The following is a 23909-nucleotide window of genomic DNA, read 5'->3' as shown; positions in this document are numbered from 1 at the left end:
CGCGTGGGTACGCGTTAAATAAAGCACGATGTCGCAAAAAGCGTCCAACCACTTAACAATATACAATTTATAACCTAATGTTGAAAAAGTTGTTAAGGTAATTTTTGCGAGAACTTACATGAAACGGTCTCGCACACTCGATTCCTTCGATTGCTTAGTGGCGGCCCCTGCTCGCTTACACCAGGAAGCGAAAGTTAAAGAAAGTTTTCATTCAAGTGTTCCTTTCTCGGCAATCCGTGACTGCGTGGTGCAACGCACCGCATCCGCTCCGCTGAGTTTGCGCTCAGGAGTCGGGACAGTACGGCTTTTCTGGTTGTGACAGGCGGCGCATCGCGTTCCAAGATGCAGCTCAAGCTAAGCTGCAGCAAAACAGAGCCCCCCGTGGGTGCCCTCATCACTGCCGCGTACGTCAAGCCGGCCGTCCTTGTCAACGTGGACTGGAACAACAGTACGTGCTTGCAGCTCGACGGCGGCAAGTCATTCGGATCGTCCGCGCTCATCTCGCGCTACCTGGCCCGTGCGGCTCCCGACGGCCAGCTGTACGGCAACACCGTTCTCGAACGCACCGAGGTCGACCACTGGATCGAATTCGCAGCCGCGCGCCTGTCTCGCGCCGCCGATGCCGGTTTCGCCCATGCGCTGGGATGCCTCGACAAGGCTCTCGGTTCGGTCACCTACCTCGTGGGTCGGGCGGTCACGCTAGCCGACATCGCCGTCTGGGAGGCTCTCTACGGGAACCCGGCGTGGCACACGGCGCTGGCCGCGCAGAGATGCCCGCAGAACGTCTCCCGCTGGTACCGCTTCATCGCGGAGCAGCCCAACGTGAAAGACGTCGTCGCCAGCCTGCCGGCCGATGTCGCCGCGCGCGAGCAACCCAAGGCGGTGACGGCTTCTGCGGACGCCGGCAGCAAGATCAGCAAGGAGGAAGGCAAGTTCGTCGATCTCCCGGGAGCCGAGATGGGCAAAGTGGTGGTCCGCTTCCCTCCCGAGGCGAGCGGCTACCTGCACGTGGGTCACGCCAAGGCGGCCCTGCTTAACCAGTACTACCAGCAGGCCTTCAAGGGCAAGCTCATCATGCGTTTCGACGACACCAATCCGGAGAAGGAGAAGGAGGACTTCGAGAAAGTGATCCTGGACGACGTCAAGAAGCTCGAGATCACTCCCGATCGCTTCACGTTCACGTCGGACTATTTCGAGCTCTTGCTTCAAAAGTGCGAGGAGCTGCTCAGGAAGGGCCTTGCCTACGTCGATGACACCGACGCGGAGACGATGAAGGCCGAGCGTGAGCAGAGGGTCGAGTCGAAGAACAGGGCCAATACAGTCGAGCAAAACCTGAAGCTCTGGGAGGAAATGAAGAAAGGCAGCGAGCGGGGGCTCAAGTGCTGCGTCAGGGCCAAGATTGACATGAATTCAAACAACGGTTGCATGAGGGATCCTGCCTTGTATCGGTGCAAAATCATGGACCATCCGCGGACAGGGAGCAAGTACAAGGTATACCCCACGTATGACTTTGCGTGCCCAGTCGTCGATAGCGTCGAAGGCGTGACTCATGCTCTAAGGACTACCGAGTACCATGACAGAGATGAGCAGTTCTTCTGGGTTCTTGACAGTCTAGGTATGAGGAAGCCGCATATCTACGAATACTCAAGGCTCAACATGATGAACACGGTGCTCTCAAAGAGAAAGCTTACGTGGTTTGTCGAAAACAAGATTGTGGACGGTTGGGATGATCCGCGCATGCCCACTGTACGTGGAGTTCTTCGCAGAGGCATGACGGTAGAAGGTCTGAAACAGTTCATCATTGCTCAGGGGTCGTCCAGGTCTGTTGTGATGATGGACTGGGACAAAATCTGGGCATTCAACAAGAAGGTGATTGACCCGGTGGCTCCTCGGCACACAGCCGTGGAGGAACAAGACGTTGTGGTAGTTGATGTGCCAGGTTTGAAAGAAGAGAGGCTACAGGTTGCAGTTCATCCTAAGAACCCAGCTCTCGGACAGCGTGAAGTTGTTGTGGCACCGCAGTTGCTCGTTGACCAGGTTGATGCTCAGGCCATGAAGGCTGGTGATAACGTCACTTTCATCGGACTGGGAAACTTGAAAATCAAAAGTGTAGACAAGGGTGCTCAGGGAAAAGTAACCAAAATTGTAGCAGAGCCAAATCTTGATGACAAGAACTATAAAAATACACTCAAGGTCACATGGCTTGCAAAGACACCTTCAGCACCATTGGTTCCCTGCAAGTGCGTCTTCTTTGATCACATTCTGTCCAAGCAAGTGTTAGGCAAAGACGATGACTTCAAAGATTTTGTGAGAAAGAATACCCGCCTTGAGGTGCCCATGCTGGGTGATCCTCTTCTGGCGAACCTCAAAAAATACGACATCGTCCAAATCCAAAGGAAAGGCTTTTTCATTTGTGACCAGCCATACGATCCAGAAGCGGCACGACACACAAGCGTGGAGGGACCCTTAGTGCTTTTCCACATTCCTGACGGAACACAGTCAACGTCAACACTTCCAGAAGTGGTCCAGAAGTTTTATGATGCACGAGAGAGCCTGAAGGAACAGCAGCAACGAACCAAGGGCAAGGCATCCGAAAAGTCTCCAGTCGAAGACAGCAAGCCTGTGGTCGCGCAGTCTAAACAGCTGGAGGAACTGGGCAGCAGGATACAGGATGTTGGAAATGAAGTCAGGCAGCTAAAGGCGAGCAAAGCGCAGAAGCCGGAAATTGACGCCAAAGTTCAGGTGCTGCTGTCACTAAAAGCCGAATTCAAGAAGCTTAGCGGCAAGGACTGGCAGCCAACTTCGGCAGCACCTGCCGCAAAACCAGGTAACCCGCACAATGCCCCTCCTGCACAAAACTCCACTTCTGTAACCGACCTGGACAGAAGCATCCAGGCACAGGGAGACAAGGTCAGGAAGTTGAAGGCAGAGAAAGCATCAAAGGAGGCACTGGAGCCTGAAATAAAGGAGTTGCTGAGGCTGAAGGCAGAGTACAAGGCAGCCACTGGAAATGAATGGAAGCCTGGCAACCCGACTGTGCCTCCGGCGTCCGGCACCGGTGACATTTCAGCAGCGATCGGAGGTGCACAAGAACTGGACAAAAAGATTCAGGCACAAGGGGACAAGATCAGGGCCCTCAAGGCTAGCAAGGCTGCCAAAGACGTCATTGACCCCGAGGTAAAGACCCTGCTCCAGTTGAAGGCAGATTACAAGGCCGCTACAGGCCAGGAGTGGAAGCCAGCAGCGGCAGAGCAGTCGTCAAGTAGCGGCACAAAATTGTCATCCCAGGAAAAGCAAAAGGATCAAGGTGACAAGGGTAAAAAAGCAGACAAGCCCAAGCAAGCAGAAAAGGCCAAGAAATCGGCGTCGAAGGAAAGCACTCCCACACCGCAGGACGGTCCCAAGAAGGTCACACGTCTTGGACTGGAAGCCAAGAAGGAAGAGAACCTTCCAGACTGGTACTCACAGGTACGGCATGCCATGCAGTTTCACAACTGGCATTTATGTTCCTTTGGTCATTGCTGTTGAATAAGCTGTCCCAGTGGAGGTTTGCATTCCGTCTCATTTTGTAGGCATGTGGTCACTGATTGGTAAAAATTTAATTTTTACTAATCAGGCCGAAAACTGCCTTTCATTATTGGAAGATAGTGAGTGTTTTCTAGTATTTTGGGGCATTTCTGTACTTCTCCCCAAATTTCGGCAGAACCAATGTTGGGTTGATATCTTTGTAAGCGTTCCTCAGCATACATAATTTAGTAACCGACACATCAACACATGTATGTACAGTCGCGATCAAACATTGGAGACCATGGTACCAGCAAAAAATTTAAATATATTCAAGCGTGGAATTGGTTTAATGCATTGTATTGGCCAAACAAGCGCACGTACGGTTGCATACTTGATTTCAGCCGGAATGCCCAGGCTGCGAAACAAAAATTAAAATCCCGGCACCTTTGGTCTCCAAACTTTTGATCGCGACTGTACATATTTACATATATGCATGTTTACATTGATTACTTTTCATGTTTATTTCTTTTTTCTCAAGTTTACATTAAATGTTCATGTCTTTTTCTTCCGTATGATTTTCTTCTGATACCTCTTGAATCTAGTCCCGTTGATATTGTATGCAGATGCAACACACACGGAAGAATCAATATGAAGCAAAGCTCTGTTTATTAGTGATGTCTTTTTATTGCTGTAGAATGACTGTTGCTTTGAGCAGTTTTATGTTGCAATTGTAGTAAGACATGCCCATTATGGAAGATTGGCCAGGAATGGGGCTACACCCACTGCCACATAATGAATAGCTAAATCAAAGAAAATAAAGGAAATCGAATTTATTTAATATAATTCACCATTTTAATGACAGATCAGTGTGCTTTAGCGATATCTGTGAGCTGACTATATATGTTCAGGTTTTTTGGAGAAAGTTATTTTTTGGGTGGCTTATATGAGAGGTGGGCATACTTAAGTTGATGTTAAAAGAGGGGACATGAGATAAAAAGCTGTTGAATTCAGGCACAACTCTGGCCTATAAAGATGTGTAAACAGTGCAGGTATGTTGCATGTGTAGTAATTTAATCGAGTACCGTTCCATATTTCTAAAGTTGTAGAAACTCTACCACACGCTTATAGCTCATGTAAAGGTGATGCTTAACAAGTCTTAATGTTGAGAAGTACTTATGAGATACTTGACACTAAAGTTGATTTTCGAATGCTAGGCCTAGTGTCATCAACGTTACCGTTATGTCATGGGACAGAGCGAAATTTTCAGACATTGTATATCATTAAAGTTGCATACAATGACGCTGCTGATAAAAAAGATAAGAGTCCTGTGCGCATTTATTCTGACTAAGCTCCAGTGCAGCAGTAACAGAGTGAGCCAATGTATCATGCTGTCATGACGTGGCCACCTCCTGTGTTTTAAAACCAAAACTTGCATGTCGAAACAAGTACTGTATTCACTCGTGTAAGTCCCGCACTTTTTCTTTTACAATTTTTATTGAGTACAGGCCTTACACGAGCAGGCGCTACTCACTGAAGCCCCGAACTGCACTCAAACTGCTATGCAAATAAAATGCAACCCCTGGTGGCCAACTATTAACGCATTTACAGTCGGTGGCTTATTTTTCGGACACGGGCTAGTGTCATCTTGTAGTGGCTTGCGGTCATTAACCAGTATGCGAGTATGCATGTGACGCTTAGTGAAACTTTCTTCCCCAACTTTCGCACTCCTATGTGGGGTGTGGGCCTTACACGGTGACAAGCCTTACACGAGTAAAAAGGTATTATAGCCAGTTAATCAGGGTGCTCTGACAAGTGCCAGTATTTTTTCTATGGTTTAGAGTGTTTGGACCTGTACTTAATGCAAGAAAATGAGAAGTAAAAAGTTTCATGTCAGTATTCCTTTAAGCATCACAGTGTTTCTTGGTGCTAATCTAGTGATTTCATTGTGACCTGACTTTACGTGATGAAGGATCCCTGAGTGGTGCAATGAGTATTAAACAGACACTTGAATAGGTATGTTCCACATTGCTTAACTTGCAAGTCAGAATGATTGAGAAATGTGGAAATAAAAGAGTACTGGCATAGTGGAGACACATTAGCATAGATGTCTACTGGAATACCTGAGGAATATCTGACAAGAGCAGAACTGATGACAGCATCTTGTGACACTGACCAACCATAACAGGCTTGAAATATTTTTGTGTTGCATGGCTCCTATCTTTGAAAAGGATATCTAGCATAGACGTTCATAACAAATATAGCATTGCTTTTTATGCTAGCAGATAAGTGTATACATTGTCACTGCAATAAATATCCTGCATGATCTTGGCTAAAAAGAGAGCTTTGGTGATGCTTGTCACCATTGGTATTGCAGATTGTGTCTCTCTCTTAGTTTTTTTTTTTTTGTATACGTCGATACTGTGCTAACCGTGCTATACTGTAAGACAATTAGTTCTTGTGATAGATTCACCTTGCATGTTCAAGACGCCTGTCAAATGTGCCTTTTAACAAGTTTTCCAAACTGAAACAGCAAAAAATCATTAGATATTTCTGTTTATATTGTGCCTGCCCTTTGTCCATTTCAGCTGTTTAATATGGCACACACTGCTACGCATAGACCAGCGTTTAAGATGACACTCATGAATTACTGCTATTTTGAAGATAGCAGATAGAGTCAGATAAAATTAGTGCAAATATTGAGAACTTCGCGGCGCTCCTCTTTTCTTTTTCAATAACCCAGGTCATCACAAAGGCTGAAATGATCGAGTACTACGACGTGAGCGGTTGCTACATCTTGCGCCCGTGGGCCTACAGCATCTGGGAGAACATCAAGGAATTCCTCGACTCGAGGATCAAAGTCATAGGCGTCCAGAACTGTTACTTCCCCATGTTCGTGTCTGCTCAGGCCCTGGAGCGGGAAAAGACGCACGTGGCGGACTTCGCCCCCGAGGTCGCCTGGGTCACCAAGTCCGGCAACAGCGACCTGGCCGAGCCCATCGCCATCCGGCCGACGAGCGAGACGGTCATGTACCCATCGTACGCCAAGTGGATCCAGTCGCACCGCGACCTGCCACTCCAGCTGAACCAGTGGTGCAACATCGTGCGCTGGGAGTTCAAGCACCCGCAGCCGTTCTTGCGGACCAGGGAGTTCCTCTGGCAGGAGGGCCACTCGGCGTTCGCGACCAGGGAGGAGGCCGTGGAGGAGGTCTACAAGATCCTCGACATCTACACGGCCGTCTACGAAGAGCTGCTAGCGATTCCGGTGGTGCGAGGCCGCAAGACCGAGAAGGAGAAGTTCGCCGGCGCCGACTTCACGACGACCGTGGAGGGCTACGTGCCGGCAAGCGGTCGCGGCATTCAAGGCGCCACGTCGCATCACCTTGGCCAGAACTTCAGCAAGATGTTCGAGATCCAGTTCGAGGACCCGGAGACGCGCGAGAAGAAGTTCGCGTTCCAGAACTCGTGGGGTCTGACCACGAGGACGATAGGCGTGCTCGTGATGGTACACGCTGACAACCAGGGACTGGTGCTGCCTCCCCGGGTGGCCAGCTACCAGATCGTCATCGTGCCGTGCGGCATCACGGCCGCCATGACGGAGGAACAGAAGGCGGCGCTCATCAAGTTCTGTCAGGATTTCGAGTCCACGCTCACCAAGGAGGGCGTCCGGTGCAAGGGCGACTACAGGGACAACTACTCGCCGGGATGGAAGTTCAACCACTGGGAGCTCAAGGGAGTTCCCGTCAGGGTGGAAATCGGTCCGCGGGACATGCAGCAGAACCAGTTCGTGGCCGTGCGGAGGGACACGGGCGAGAAGCTCACGTACAGCGCGGCGAGCGCGGTCAAGGACATCAAGACCCTGCTGGAGACCATCCAGAAGTCGATGTACGATCGGGCCAAGGCGGACCAGGTCAAGTTCCAGGCGGTCACCAAGAGCTGGGACGTGTTCCTGCAGAAGCTGGAGCAAAAGTGCGTCATCATGGCCCCCTTCTGCGGCGACATGGACTGCGAGGACGAGATCAAGAAGAACAGCGCCAAGGACAGCGGAGAGGCGGAGCCCGGGGCCCCGGCCATGGGTGCCAAGAGCCTGTGCATCCCGTTCGACCAGCCGGCTAAGATCGAAGAGGGAGACAAGTGCGTCAACCCTGGGTGCACGAGAAAACCCGCGTTCTACACGATGTTCGGACGAAGCTATTGATCGGGACTCATCTCGCTTCTTAATTTAACAGGATCTGACACAATAAACGAGATTGTTGTTTTTTTGTAGCTGTCGCGTTGTAGGAGCACTCTACAGCTTTCTTGTGTGAGCCGTTAATGGCGTCCCGCTTCTGAGCGTGGGTTCGCAGGTTCGGTTTTGGTTTCGCGTGGTGGTTACGCAATCTGGTGGACACGGAATGCGAAGTTGCCGGTGTCCTAGGATTGCGGTGCTCGAAATAAGGAATACCAAGTGGTTGCGGTCTATCTGTAGCCCCGGAAGTACTGAATCGGCCACTGACATGATCTAACGTGCAGCCTGAGGTGCGGTCCCAGGGTAGCCTCAAGAGGTGAAGGGGGCTGCCTCCTCTTCTCTCGACTCTCCAATGCGTGCAGCAGCATCAAACATGCCCGTCACATAAAATATTCCAGCGATATATGGAATCGACGAAAAAACGATACTGCATGCCATGCATTAAGGTCGTTTTTTTTCCCCCTCCCTTATAGTCGAATAAATTAGGTGTGCGCAATCGTGTATGCGTAAGGGTATCGACGCGTACAGGTATGCGCTAGAAAGCGAGCTATTTAATTTCTACAGAAGATCGCTTTTTCCCTTTAAATTCGTGGAGCCATTGCTGTGGGAACTATAGCGTGCACTCTTGTGCAATAAGTGCAGGTCGGCAGCTATAACAAACCGCGTAGAGCCGGTAAGGCGAAGGCGGTTTGAACCGGATCGAATGATGCAAGCGCACCTGCTCGCCGAACCCTCTCACGTAACCGTCCCAGTCGTTGGCTCAGCCGAGTGCGTGGTGCAGCCCGTGAAGGTTGCTCGCAAGCCTCGATCCTTATCGTGCTTGCTTATTCAAAGCGGTGCTAGTTTTCACTGCCAAGTTCCATTTACCGCTACGCGGAGGTTCGTCGACCACTGAATATGTATTGCGTCAGCTCCGCTTTTGGTTTGTTTTGCTTGTGCGCTACTGTCCGCATCTGCCTTTATGGACTACATTCGTGCGCCTAGGGCGCGCAGGAATGTTCGCGTTTTAGACAAACGCTGAACCGATTTGCACGGAATTTATTGCTGACTCAGACAGGCTTGGGCGCGAGCTAGTTGGTTCGGACCATTCATTTGACACAGCACCAAAAAACACGGACAAGGGTGAACACGGGACGAGCGCTGACTGCCAACTACATCTTTATTGATTGAAGCCTGCACTAATATACACCATTCAGGGGCTCTGGAACCGGGGGGGGGGGGGGGCAGTGGGGACAGTCGCCCCCACAGGTTCTAAACCAGTGGGGGCATGCCCCACACTCAAAGCTGTTCCGCCCCCCCCCCCCCCAAACCGTTCTTGTTTTCTCTTCTGCCAGCACCCGTGAGGCTAGCGATTTCTTTGACTAGTTAAAGGGTGCTCCCTTCCTTTAACGAATGAAACAAAATTTTCTGGAAGCTTGACTTCAGAGACTCTCTACGTTGCTGCTGTTTCTGCGTCGAGAGCTCTGCCTGTTTTCGTGTGGTTCAACGTATCTCCCATCCAGAAGTGGTTCTCAAGTTTGATTTTCTGAAATTGCGCTTTTCTAAAGGAGTATAGATGTGTATATTTGGAGAACGCAATAGACCTTGCGAACATCGCACCTACGTGCTCAGCTCTGAGGTGGCAGTTTGTTATAATTTGAAGAATGTATGAAATTTGTTAGATATATCGTACGTAAGTTAACCCGCAATCCGCGGGATTTCCTAACAGTGCCGGACACCATAATTAACTGCACAATAAATAAATCACGCTTTTTGTGTTTTATTAATAAAGCCTTCTTTCATAAAGAGCAGCTATATATTGCCACGGGTCTTCAAAAGGGGCTGACGACGTTTATTGGGAGCGGCTGGGGCTCTGGCGAAAACGGCAGCGAGAGGCAGCTATCGAGCGGGGCGGTTAGCACGCGCACTTCTTTCTTCTTGCGCCTCTGCGCTTGCCCTATGCCCACTACTACAGGTGACATTTCCCCCCTTCCTCGGAAAGAGCATCGGCTCGATGCTCAAGAAGTGGTGTGGGAAAGGAAAAAAAAAAAAAACAACAACAACACACGCTCAATGAAGATGCTCGCGCACAGAACACAGCGAGAGCTACAGCAGCGTAGCTAGAAACAATTCTCTACCTCTCTAGAAACGAAGAGGTAAGTGCATTAGGTGCAAATGGGCGCGTAAAAATCACTAACGCGCAACGTAAGGCTTCATGCGTACGACGTGAACTACGTCAGAACTAGGTGGTTGTCGGCGCCGTGTTTGCGCCGCACTGTCAGGAACGACTTCATAGTTCACGTCACTAATGCGGCGCAGCACTTTGTACGGGGCCAAAATACCGGCTGAGCAACTTTTCACAAAGGCCACGGCGGCGAACAGGGGTCCACACCAACACTTGGTCGCCGGGACTGTAGCGCACTTGCCGGTGACGGATGTTATAGCGCCGTGCATCTGCGTGTTGCTGCTCACCGATGTGAAGCCGCGCGAACTGGCGAGCCTCCTCAGCGCGCTGAGCAAATTCTTCGGCGTCAGTAGTTAGGTTCTCGGCGTCGTGGCACGGAAGCATAGCGTCCAGCATCGTCTGTACTTCGCGGCCGTAGACAAGGCGAAATGGTGTGAAGCGCGTTGTTTCTTGTACGGCGGTATTATACGCGAAGGTCACATAAGGCAGGATACGATGACATGTTTTGTGCTGGACGTCGATGTACATAGAGATCATGTCTGTGATGGTCGTGTTTAATCGCTCCGTAAGGCCGTTGGACTGCGGATGGTAAGCGGTCGTCTTTCGATGCCTGGTGTTGCTTAGTTGAAAAATTTCGTCCGTGAGCTGTGCCGTGAACGCCGTTCCTCTATCTGTGATAACAGTGGCTGGGGCACCATGGCGCAATACAATGTGACACATGAAGAACTGCGCTACCTCAGAAGCCGTGGCTCGTGGGAGCACCTCTGTCTCGGCATAGCGGGTTAAATAGTCAGTGGCGACAATCACCCACTTGTTGCCGTCGGTTGACAGAGGAAAAGGCCCAAGAATGTCCAAGCCGACTTGGTCGAATGGCTTATGAGGTGGTTCAATGGGTTGCAATAACCCGGCGGGCTTCAGGGGTGGTGACTTTCGTCGCTGACATTCACGGCAGCCTTTCACATACTGCTTGACGCTTGCTGAAAGTCCGGGCCAGTAATACATCTCGCGCACTCTAGCAAGCGTTCGTGAGGAGCCGAGGTGGCCAGATGTAGGCTCGTCGTGGCAAGCGAAAAGAATATCGTCCCTCAAGTCTTTGGGAACTACTAGGAGGTAGGCTCGATCATTCGGGCGGGCGTTCTTCTTGTACAGCACATTGTCTCGTAGACAGAAGGACGTCAAGACGCGACGTAGATGGCGTGGTATGGTTGTATCACGGCCGTCTAAGTGGTCGATGAGAGGTCGAATTTCAGCGTCGTCACGCTGCGATTTGACCAAGTCCGACGTAGTAAGGGCGCCCAGGAAGCCGTCGTCGTCCTCTGACTGTCGACTGAAAGATTCGGCGGGAGCACGCGACAACGTGTCGGCGTCTTCGTGCTTGCGGCCAGGGAATATATATATATATATATATATTTATTTATTTATATATGTAGTATGACGATTATTCAATGGGCCAAGCGTATTTAGAAGAGAAGCACAACTTCGCAGTTATCTGTTAATTTGATGCATCCCTTGAAAAAGGTCGGTCTGCCGACCGGAACTGTTGGGTAAATAAACCAAAGATAACCGCGAAGTTGTGCTTTTCATCTTTATATATATATATATATATATATATATATATATATATAGAGAGAGAGAGAGAGAGAGAGAGGTGAACTACACGATGGCGACATGAGGCCCCAGACCAGGCCCCAGACTTCCGGAGCCCCTGATACTATTCACAGTGGGCTGAAATATATAAAATAAGAAATGAGATGCGAGTCATCGTCAGTCAACTCTGGCTGCGCATGCGTCAATAACGTGAAGCTAAACAAATGTAAAAATACACATTGTGCACACAGGTGAATCTGATTACCTTCTAAGGAACATATGTTCCTTATCGCATAGAGCTATAGAAGGAGCGCTTACGCAAGTGGCTCCCCACTGACACATAGAAAAGGCAATAAAGATTTCCCTGTCTATCTGATCGCTGTACCTTCTCAACACACGTGTGTCATCTAGGCGGGGTGAACACCCGCACTTCGCACAATGAACAGCCAGATTACTACCAGTCATATCTTGACACGGTGCGCATGCTCACGCAAGTTCCAGGCAGTTCATTAAGGCAGCGTCCAGTTTGCCCTTTGTGGTTTACGATGCATTTCTGAATACGGAGGTAAGTTTAGTTAAAGAAAGGGCCAAATAACCGTCAGGTATTTCTCATCATTATGATGATTAACTATAATCATCAGCAATATGGCTGGAGCACCGTCGTGTTCATCCGCAGCTGGCTCGTGCTCGTCACGCGCTCGTGCCACTGCTCCCGCGTTCGCCTTGGCCGTCTGCTTCCACAGCTGGCTGCGTTGCCGCTAATCACTCCAGCGTAGAATATCACTGCCCTTCTGTCGTCGTAATGGGGAGGCCGCGTTAACGGGTGTATGAGCCATTGTTTAAGGGGGTATGAGCCATTGCTTAAGGGGGTATGAGCCATTGCTTAAGGGGGTATGAGCCAATTATTTTTCGTGTCGTATCGCGTGTCCCGCCGGCGCGTTAGGACACGTCATTTGCTCCTCTGGGGGTGGTAGGAGAAGGACGTGCGTTGACGTAAGGTCGAGGGGCTAGCGCCATTAAATGCACTTAAGAGAACATTAAGGTCGCCTTAACCTTTTTTTTATGCTCAGTTCTACCCACTGTACACGCAGAATTTTCCTTTAGGGTCTTCGAGTCTTTACAAGCCGAAAATGAGTAGGCTTAATTTTGTCTTCTATGGAATAGATGACGGAAACCATTCTGAAACGTGAATTCAGTCAGAAAACTTGGTTAAAAGTATTTGCAAAGCTAACCTTGGGATCGAACTGAACTCGATACAAAGGGCACACCATGTGGGTCGTTACAGCGATAGGTTCAAAAGGCCGGTCTTAGTAAATTTTTTCTTCACATAAGGAAAAGCAGGACGTCCTGTCAAATGCTCACAAGTTCAAGGGATCACCCTACAGTGTGGATCAGGATTATTCATCCGAGACCCGACAAATACGCAAGCATCTGTGGGAATACGCAATAGTTAAAAAAGCGGACAGCAATAACAAGTTAAAGCTAAACTTCGACAAACTCGTTATTAACGGAAAAACCTTCACGTGGGACAGAGAAAAAACGAAGTTGTTCATTCAGGAAACAATGATGCAATAGAAAGGAAATGAAACAAGTATGCCGTGACCTCGTTGCTGTTGTAATAAATTGTAGGAGTATAATAAACAAAGTCGACGAATTCGCTGGTCTGATAGAGTCCGTTAAGGCTGACATCGTTTTTGGCACAGAATCGTGGCTGAACCCGTCTATCGCGGATAGCTATCCCTAAAGAATTCATTGCTTATCGGAAGGACAGGCCCAGCCTCGGTGGAGGGGTGTTTTTGTTAATTCACTCTTCTCTTAAGTCGTTTATGCTCGATCATGATACCAACGATGTTGAATCAATTTGGTGCTCAGTCACCCTACCTGATAACTGCTCGTACGCTGTTGGATCATTCTACAGACCACCGGGTTCAAATTTAAAACCGTTACAATCTTTGTAGTGATATTGTTTCGGAGGCATCCCGACAGCCTATTTTGCTTGCGGGTGATTTGAACTTACCTGACTTGGAATGGCCAGAAGGTGATTGTGTATACAAAGTTGACAGCCGAATTAACTTATAAATGAAAAACATTGTAAACACCTTCGGACTATTACAGTATGTCAATGCTCCAACTCGGAATAGTAATATTCTGGACCTTTTGTTCTGCAGCTCACCTACGCTTATTAGCTCGGTTCATATAATACCAGGAATAAGCGATCACCACGCTGTCATTGCAAACATTAAAACAGGTATTAACCGATCAACGTCACCCACATCAAGGAGAGTTTTTTTCTTCGAAAAAGGTTATTATTCTAGTATCTCTCAGGAGCTCCTCGATCACTTGCCGGTTTTTGAATGTCTTGCTGAGGATTACGACATCCATGCACTTATGGCGGGTATTTAAAGATAAACTGCTTGAGCTTACGGACAAGTATGTTCCAAGCATAGATTCCACCAAACTCAAAAAACGCAAGAAACCCTGGGTGAATTCGCGTATTCTCAGAATAATTAAAAAAAGAAAGAGAGCATTTAATAGATACAAAAAAAAACTAAAAGTATGAATCAGCATAAATAAGTTATCTGAAGTAACACAGGAGTATAAGTTTGCTATAAAAAATACGAAGGAAGAGTACTTTAAGACACTTAACGACAGAATGAAATCTAATCCTAAACATTTTTGGAGGTTTTTAAAAGGATGCGGATCAGATTTTGTAGGAATAAATGAAATTGTTTGTAATCAACAAATAATTACAGACGATACCGAAAAGGCAACGTGTTTGAATACATATTTTCAATCTGTCTTCCTACCTAAATGAAACCATAGCCCTACAGCACATGCAAGCACACTTCCTTTAATGGAACAAGTTGAATTAAGCGTTAGAGGCATCGAGGCACTCCTAAAGGTCATAGATGAAACCAAAGCAAACGGTCCGGATGGTATATCTCCACGTATACTAAAGCGGTGTGCTACACCAATCTCGATGTACTTTTATCTAATCTATGTGAAATCGCTATCCACAGGGCTCTTACCTAATGATTGGAAAACCGCTCAAGTTGTGCCTATTCATAAAGGGGGTTCGAAAGAGGATGTCGCGAATTACAGGCTATCTCACTAACATCCATCTCGTGCAAATCATTGAGCATATTTTATATACCGAGGTAATGCGTCATATAACAAATATAATATACTAATCAAAGAACATGGGTTTCGTAAAGGTCTATCTTGCACAACTCAATTAGTTGAGTTTTACCATGAATTGGCATTCGATGTTGACGAGGGAGGACAAATAGATTGTGTCTTTTTAGACTTTCGCAAGGCATTCGATACAGTGTCACATCCACTTCTTCTTACTAAACTTAAAATGTTAAATATTAACTCAAGTGTGCTCGCATGGATTGAAAATTATCTTTCTCAGCGTCGACAATGTGTTGTTTTGAACGGCAAAAGCTCGGCATACGCTGATGTGACTGTCAGGAGTCCCACAGGGCTCAATCTTAGGGCCACTTTTTTTTTAATTTATATAAATGATATTTCTATAGGTATCTCTTCATGTATATGGTTGTCTGCCGACGATTGTGTTGTTTATAGGAAAATTAAGAGGGAACAAGATGCTGCCATGTTACAATTAGACTTAGAATGTATTAATACTTGGTGTTCCACGTGGAAGATGAATTTGAATTTAAAAAAGTGTGTTCAGGTATGTTTTACAAGAAAGAAGAAATGGATTGTAAGTCTTTACCAGATAAATAATACCCTGATAAAAAACGAACCTATATACAAGTATCTAGGTGTGACGTTATCATCTGACTGCTCATGGTCTGCTCATGTGGGTGACGTCATTGTAAAAGCTGGTAGGGCACTCAATTTTATTCAGAGGAACTTGGAATGTTCACAGCCGAACCTAAAGAAACCTGCTTACTTAACATGTGTGAGACCGATTTTAGAATACGCCTGCGCCGTCTGGGACCCCGCTTAAAAAAACTTGATTGATAAACTGGAAAGAATTCAAAACCGAGCTGCTAGGTTCGTCCTGGGGCGATATGGGCGGAGAGAAAGTTGTACTCAAATGAAACACGAATTGAATTGGGAACCGCTTTCCTCTCGGCGGAAAAAGTTGAGACTAAAGTTTTTACACCTCATATTTAATAATAAGACAGGAATTAGCAGTGAAATCTACTTGAAACAAACCACATTATGTTTCTAGGCGTAATGACCCCTCTTTTAAAATCCGCGAGTACCGTGCCAGGACGAACTTGCTTGCGGATTCCTTTTTTGTCAAAACTATTGTGGAGTGGAATCAGCTGTGTGAAGAGCACGTGTGCTGTACGAATGAAGATTTTTTTTTTCGCTCCTGTAACCCCCCTGCTATAACGCCTTCGGGCAATGCGGGGTAATAAAGAATAAAGGCTTCCGGAAAAAATAAAGCACCAGTTAACAAAACCGAGACTTTGAGTCTCTGCACCAAAAACGGGTATCCCAGGTGGGAGGCGATTTTTACACTTACGTGTAACCTAGGGCCCGCACTGCGTTTGATCTGCCCAGTCATGAACACTAACTCCAGTATAACCTCCAAATTGACATGTTACAGTGACTCAACGTATAACAGCTAGAAAACAGAATATTCTTGCACCTAGAAAATCAACATTGATGTACGATGTTTCACTACCTGGTAAGGAATGTAACAATTTGTATGTTCTTTCTGTATTTATTCCACTCCTGTAATGGCCCATTGTGGATTGACAGTATCAATAAATAAATAGCTAAGATGAAAACGGCACCTACCTAACCCCCCCCCCCCCCCCCCCCTATTCGTAGAAAGTCGGTAGATTTAGCCTCTTCTTTTAAATGCGACAAACCGGATCACCATGGGTACAGTGAATCCCCCCCCCCCCCCCAAAAAAAAAAAAAAAGGAAATAAATATCCTTTCCCATGTATTTAGGTAGCTGCTGTTGTGCGTGTGAGATGACTTCGCCTTATCGACGTTGGTTCAACCATAGTCCGTGCGTGCGTGTCTATTTCTTAGGTGGTGAACGTTCAAAATTTACACACTCGATTTGCAGAAATCTGAATACGAATTGACGCATCAAAATGCGCTCGAAAGCGCACACATCTGAAGTAGACGGAACCACAGCTGTAAAATACACGAGCTCGAATGTTATCTTCCTTTCGGCGAGCCGTTGCCGCGTAAGGATGCCTTGCCGCGACATGTGGCAATTGTGCTTGCTGTTCCGGGTTGATCAGTGACTCGCGACGGGACAGTGGTGACAGCTAGCCGTGGGTAGTCTTCGGCATAGTCATAACGGTTTATGAAAATTCTGTCGACATCGTTCGCTTATTCAGTGCTTGTTGCAGCTGCATGTTTTTCTCTCTTCGTCTATTAATTGTACCTTTGTGTGGGATCCCAAAGAAAGGAGAGAAAGATAAATAAGATACGAAAGGCAGGGTTGTTAACAGGAAGATAAATATCCAGTTTGCTACCCTGCACTCGGGAAGGGGAGACAGTAAGTTAAAGAAGAATGGCACACGCAGAGAGAGAGAGAGAGAGAGAGAGAGTAAAAAGACAATATTTTCTTAGTTCCCATTACAGTTACTGGAGCCTATACAGTAATTCTAGTTACTATGTGGTCCCAGACCTCCTGGCGGCAGTTGTGAGCTGGCTCTTTCTCTTCTCCGTGCTTGATTTATGTATGTAAACTTTAATAATAATAATAATAATAATAATAATAATAATAATAATAATAATAATAATAATAATAATAATAATAATAATAATAATAATAATAATAATAATAATAATAATAATAATAATACATGTTTCTTTAGGACCGGCTATCCAGAAAACCGAAATAGTTGTCTCATTGTAAATAGTCTAAATAAACCCCTTATTCGAACATCTCCCGCGCGCAAAAATATTGAGGGAATATATACTGACATCGAGTCAAAGATCTGAAGATGTACACTGCAAATTTTCATCCGGACGCGAGACAAGCCTATACAATTGGCATAATTATGTAGCACCAAACACGGCGCATGTAACGCCACGTTCGTTTCGCCAACTGTGAATGATTATATATGTGGGCGAGCGGCTGGACCAACGCGCTATTTGCAGATGGCTCGTCGCGGTAGCGGATCAATCTAACATTGCGAACTGAGATGGCCTATCTAAGTAAGCACCGCAAATTTTTAATTAAACTTGAGGCAATCCTAATTGGCGTATAGATGCCAAATGTGGATTAACTGAGGTCCACCTATAGTGGACACGTCCATTTCGTCTGCTGCTGAAGTGCTGATTGGCTGGGAGCGCCAGTGTACTTCTGATGCGCGTACCCTAGCCCAGCCATTCAGCACTTCAGCAGCAGACGAAATGGACATGTCCACTATAGGTGGACACCTAAAGAATACCCTTACAGAATTGATACGACCGGGTCTGTTACAGTCATAGGTAGCGGTACAAGGTAGATTTCGAGGAAATGAAAAAAAAGAAAAAAAAAAACACATTAGGGGATGTATACAAAAATGCTAGATAAAAAAATAAGTACAGCATACTTGATGAAATCAAGCAGGCTAGGTGACCACTTGTCACCGCCCCGTTTCAAAGGGGATGCTATTGAATAATCATCATTATCATCCCTCAGGATGAAGAAAAGTTCGGGGAGAAGCAATGAAGGAATCGACGCGTGAGCTTGTCGAGAGTGTTTCGCGAACGAACTGAAATACAACTGCGTGCGGAAGCAGTGAGGAAAGCTGAGCGAAGGAAAACAACTACGTCAGCTGCTTGTATCGCAGTAGATATATATGACTCAAGGCTGCAAGGAGTCGGCTTCAGTCGCTTTGCTTTTTTTTTTTTATCTCCCCGCGTCACGCCTTCCCCAGTGACCTTCAACTTCTCCTTTTGCGTTCGTTGGCGAAAATGTTGTTTATTATTGCAATTACGCTTTGCTTATACCGTGTACACTGGCTAATCTGTCATGGGAAGGCAGTACATAATTGCTGAATTGAAATGGGAGTACGAACAAACCATGCAAAAAAAAAAAAAAGTTGTCGAGTTTCTTGAAAAGGTCGTCCACAATTTCGCCGTGAAAATTCGTAACGGAACGTGCTTGAGACGTAGGTTTTAATCGCCACTTTACGTAGGCACACGTACAGCAACAGTATCGTTTCGGAATTCCACTTTGTGATAATGAATGATCGCAAACTGGTTATGTAGCAGACGCAGATTAACCAGTTATATTATGTACACTACGTTGTGAGCGTCATGTTAACGGAAATGTTTAGTATGACCGCCGTTTCAACGGACCTTATTGTATCCTACCACGCAGACCGAAAGACTGTACTGATATTGACAGAGTAGGGTGGGGATGTACTGCGAAACATTTCATACTAGCACATAGTAAACTCACACTACATATACATAGAAGCTGCTCAGTCAAGCGCAGATATCTCGAATTATTGTCTACGTAGTGGACCTATGTGAGCGTTGAAATATGCCGTGAATATACATATACATGTATATTAGGCGTTTCTGTTTTAAACCTTAACAGAATTTTCTTAATTGACTAGGATAACACAGTTAATTCTACTGCCCGGGATAGATCATTTGAGGAGGAGCCTGCGCAATAATTACACGAGAAACCTCAAAGTTTATGGTTTACTAATCAGTTTAGGGCGCATGTTGCGATTGATGATTTGAAGCCGTTGAGTTTTCAAACCGCGTCCACTCTGAAGTCGGAACGAATTTTGGAAACTGGCACGCGTTTTGAAGTAAATGACGTCAAACTCGCGGCAAAATGCACCGCTGCGCCACCTAATTTTTCAACAAAACGTCTTAATTCTTAACTAGTGCGAGGCAAATTTTGCTGAAACACTTATGGGTCATTCTACGCCAAGTGTCACAGAAGTATCGCTCGACCATCTCAGATTTTGCTTTAAAAAATCATGGCTGTTTATTAGCTTTGGCAGAGTGACTTTCCAAAATATTTCTGCTGAAAAAAAAATTCTTGTTAGGTGACGGCGTGCTTTCAAAGTTTGCTCAAGAATGCGAAACATGGTTCTGCAAGAAAATTGTCGTTAACGTTATTTTAGTGCCTAACGCTTCATAACTTCGCCTACTGAACACTACAAAGATTTGTTTTCAATATGCAAAGGGGCGCATTGGAAACTTCGGTCAGAAAAGGTCTCTTAGAAGTCCAGAATACTGAACAAAAGCAGCCAAATTGACTAACTTTTTTTCTAGTAAACCTAGTATCGATTAGTTTATTTCAATTCTTCTTCTGAATTGTTTCTGAAGTCTATATTACCCTAAAATTAGTTAGGCGTTAGTACATTGTATGAATTTTTTATATTACTGGTCGGACATAAAGAATACAACTTCAAAATACAAAATAGTACAAATACAAATACAAAGTTTCGGTTTTGGTCCACTTTCGTTCACGATCTCCTCAATGAGGTACTCCTCGTAAAAGTATGACCCAAATAGCATTAGATGGACTTGCTTTATGGCGTTTCTTCTGCATCAGTATCGCATTTTTATTTTTCATTTTAAGCGGTATATGAATTCTTGAATTTGGCCCCTGCGCAACGCCCGGCGTAGTTCCGTGCTTCCACTTCACCGCACAGCGCAGTACGTGGCCATCTTGCTTCAAACAGTCGGCGCGCGTACTTTGGTGCGGTAACGTGACCTTCCTCAGCACGTGAGCGGTTGACTGGGTGGCTAGTCCCACTAACTATTATAAAATACCGCGTGTCCCAGCTAACGTTAGCCAAGCTGTACAACGAAAAAAAAAAGGGGGGGGGGGGAGGAACGGAAGATTGCAAAAACATGGTGCAAGGTACAATTATAAGACCTACGGCGTTTGGACGTCAGAGGTCGGACGAGCGAACGCCACAGGAACTTAACATATATACCTTGCACCGTGTTTCTTTTAATAATTTTTTTTCAGTTGAACAGCTTGGCTAATGTTAGCTGGGACACCCCATACCGGGTGTCCCACGTGACTCGAGCCAAACTTTAAAAATATGCGAATGCGACGTAGCTGGACAGAATCAAGGTAATGTTGTTTGCCGTCGCTTGGAAATACTCAGATTATGTTTTGCATTCCGCCTAATTAGATTAGTCCTAATTAATTAATCAACTTCTCAATTATTATAGTTAGATGAAAAGTATCAATGAGAAGATTCAATCAATCAATCAATCAATCAATCAATCAATCAAATTTTATTATTTCACAAAAAGCTTTTGCAGATAGAGGTATACAGAAGGAGGTCCCATAGTAAAAACTGAATTGGGACCTCCTGTTCATGGTTAACATAAAAGTTACAATGGCAAGAACGGTAGCTGAATGAGTGCAATTGCAAAAATGACAAATAATAATACAGATATAAGTAAATAACGATATTAATAGACAACAGTGTATCGGCAATAAGTAATATAGTGAAACTAGGTAAAGCTAACATGTAAGTGGAGGAAAAAAAAGGAAAAAAAAGGAAAAAAAAAGAAAAATTAAACAACAACTTAAGCAACATGTTGACGTACATAAGAACGGCAGGTATAAAACGAAAGCGGGTTATACAGTACACTATGTCACATACATATCACATAACAAAAAAATTTTCAATTCATGGCAAAACCTATGGGCTTTCTGTAGTTTTATGACACATGGTAATCTATTCCATGATGATATGGCTGCAAAGTGAACTGTCTGTTTGCCATAATTAGTACGTACTTTGGGCAGAATGAAGTTATTATGAAGCGCGAAACGTGTTGGGTTGGTGTTCGTTAGAGATGACATAGGAAATAGTGGCAATGTGATCTTGTCATTTATTAGTTTGAAAATAAAAGTGGCAAGGTTGAACTTGACAAGGGCGGCAACGTCAAGAATGTTATTTTCTTGTAGTAACTGTTTAGCATTTGCGGTGTGTGGACCCGACGTGATTACTCTAATAGCCTGGTTCGGGATAGTTTGTAAGGGTTTTAGGTGAGTAGTGTACGTGTTACCCCAGGAGGTTGTGCAGTAATTAATGTGAGAGTGTACAAACGCGAAATAGAGTGAGAGCAACACAGGTCGTGAAAAAGAATGGACGTGACCTAATGAGAATTCGTATTCCATATGATAACTTTTTTTATATGAGTTATATGGCGCTGAAATTTTAGGTTACAGTCAATAATAACACCTAAGTATGTGCAATTCTTCACTTGCGGATAATAAATGGTTACCAATGGAAATGGGCGGAATGCATAGTGATGATTTATTTTGGGATGAGAAGAGAAGAAATTTAGTTTTAGTGGGATTGATGGTAAGTCTATTCATTTTGCACCATCCTAACAAGTTATGAAGCTCAGTATTAAGCCTGGTTACTACCGTTGACAGACATTCATCAGAATTAATAATTGTTGTGTCATCGGCATATAGTATACACTTAGATGATGTGAGGCAGTTAGGTAGATCATTAAAATATAGTAAAAAGAGCAACGGTAGTAACGGAGTATCCTTGTGGTACACCTAAATTAGTCATTTTTGGTTTAGAATAAGCATCGGAAACACTAACAACCTGATATCTGTCTCGTAAGTAGTTGCGCAGTAGTAGTAATGGAGGACCTGTTATAGCTATTGAATCTAGTTTAACACTAAGAACCTCGTGGTCAATGCTATCAAATGCCTTTGAAAAGTCTATAAATAAAGACCCCGCAAATTTACCGTCATCAATGGCTTTCTTTAGTTGTTCAGTGAGTGATACAAGCGCTAGGTCAGGAGAGTAACCGGAGCGAAATCCAAATTGGTCGGGTGAAAGAATATTAAATTTGTTTAAGTATTTTATCAATCGCTTTTCGATTATTTTCTCGATGGCCTTGCTAAAGAATGGTAAAACACAGATAGGCCTATAGTTAGATGGTAATGATCGATCACCTTTCTTAAAAACCGGATTAACCCTACCACGTTTAAGCTCGCGAGGAAAAGTGCCTGTTTTAAACATGAGGTTAATAATTTCAGACAGAACAAATGATATTGATTTGGAAATTAATTTAACATGACCAGGATGAATGTTATCCAGCCCAGCGCTTGTTTTTTTAAATTGTTAATTACAGATACCACCTCTTCAGGAGTGGTAGGAAACATATAAAATGATTGTGCAAGGCACTTTGGTGAATATAAGTTCTGTTTTGGCTGAGTAGAGATATTAGGAGAGAAAGAATCGCTGAAAGCATCCGCAATCATAAGTGGCTCTAAATAAGAATTGCCATCGTGGGATATTCTGGCTATATTATCGGCGCCCTGTCTCCTATTCAAAAATTAATTCACTATTTGCGATTTTTTCTTTACATCAGAACCGCATTTAAGTATTTTTTCTTCGTAATATAAGGTTTTCGCTTATTTAAGCCGAGCAGAAAGTCAGTTGCAGTATTTCTTGTACCGCGCTAGATTGTAGAGCAACATGAGAAACTCCCGATACAGATTTCTGTTGCTCAATACGAGCTACATAAAAGTGTTTTTCCGAGCGTGAAAGATGCCCGCGAATACGCGCAAAACTGCCGCGCGACTGGCCGCTCGAGGCACTTTGCGTGTATTCGCGGGCTTCTTTCACGCTCGGAAAAACACTTTTATGTAGCACGTATTGAGCAACAGAAATCTGTATCGGGAGTTTCTCATGTTGCTCTACAATCTTCTCATTCACACTTTTCATCTAACTATAATAATTGAGAAGTTGATTGAAATTGAGAAGTAATTAGTACGCAAAGGGTTGAAAAGTCGGGTGATAAGCACCCTTACACATCGAAGTCCGAATTTTTGTAGGTTCAGTAGAAACTTTGAAGCGTCAGACACTAAAATAACTTTTGTAGTAATTTTTTTTCAGAACCACGCTTCGCGTACTTGAGCAAACTTTGAGAGTACGTCACGTGACAAGAATTTTTTTTTTTTTTGTTTTCAGCAAAGTTATCTTGGCAAATCACTCTGGCCGAGGTACTAAATGTCCATTATTTTGTAAAGCAACATCCGAGTTGGTCGAGCGACACGTCTGCATGCGACACTATAGGCGTGGAATGGCCCCTATCAGGCGCGTAGCCAGGAGGGGGGGGGGGGGGGCTGATGGGGCTTCAGCCCCCCCCCCCCCCCCCCCCGAAATATTTATCGTGCTGGCATGCACCGCCGACCAAAACTACCACCGACGCTGGGAATCATTCTGGATTTTGTCTACAATGTCCTTTTCACGCTCGAAAAGACATTTCGGCACGAACATTGCGAACTCGGGCTGGATTTCGTGACAACGCCCTTGCAGCTGGAGTCACGTAACGCAAGGAGCCCCATCCGAGCACAAACTTTCAACGGGCTTTTCGATAGCGAGCGGGCGCGTTGCGGCATCTCGCAGCGGCCGCGGAATCTACGGAGCGCATGGTTTTCAATTACGAAACTTTATGGGTATAAAGTTCT

At 45.5% G+C, this 23909-nt stretch overlaps 1 protein-coding gene across 1 annotated transcript; it reads left to right on the top strand.

The window, feature by feature from the left end:
• The first annotated feature begins 216 nt into the window (after positions 1-216).
• Positions 217-7767, top strand: LOC119445618 (bifunctional glutamate/proline--tRNA ligase). The gene is made up of 2 exons (XM_037709879.2): positions 217-3468; positions 6248-7767. Exons 1-2 carry the CDS (start codon positions 343-345, stop codon positions 7700-7702), a joined length of 4581 nt encoding a protein of 1526 aa, XP_037565807.1. The 5' UTR covers positions 217-342; the 3' UTR covers positions 7703-7767.
• The last annotated feature ends 16142 nt before the right edge of the window (positions 7768-23909 follow it).

Source organism: Dermacentor silvarum, chromosome 3 (genome assembly GCF_013339745.2).
Source record: "Dermacentor silvarum isolate Dsil-2018 chromosome 3, BIME_Dsil_1.4, whole genome shotgun sequence".
In the NCBI taxonomy this organism is placed as follows: Eukaryota; Metazoa; Arthropoda; class Arachnida; order Ixodida; family Ixodidae; genus Dermacentor; species Dermacentor silvarum.
The sequence above is the reverse complement of the archived record's forward strand: the minus strand, read 5'-3'. Positions and strand labels throughout refer to the sequence as shown.

Bases quoted from the DNA above. Each gene is read 5' to 3' on its own strand.
- LOC119445618 (XM_037709879.2), top strand. From the start codon at position 343: ATGCAGCTCAAGCTAAGCTGCAGCAAAACAGAGCCCCCCGTGGGTGCC. The intron at 3,469-6,247 runs GTACGGCATGCC...TCAATAACCCAG, and splicing joins TTCCAGACTGGTACTCACAG to GTCATCACAAAGGCTGAAAT.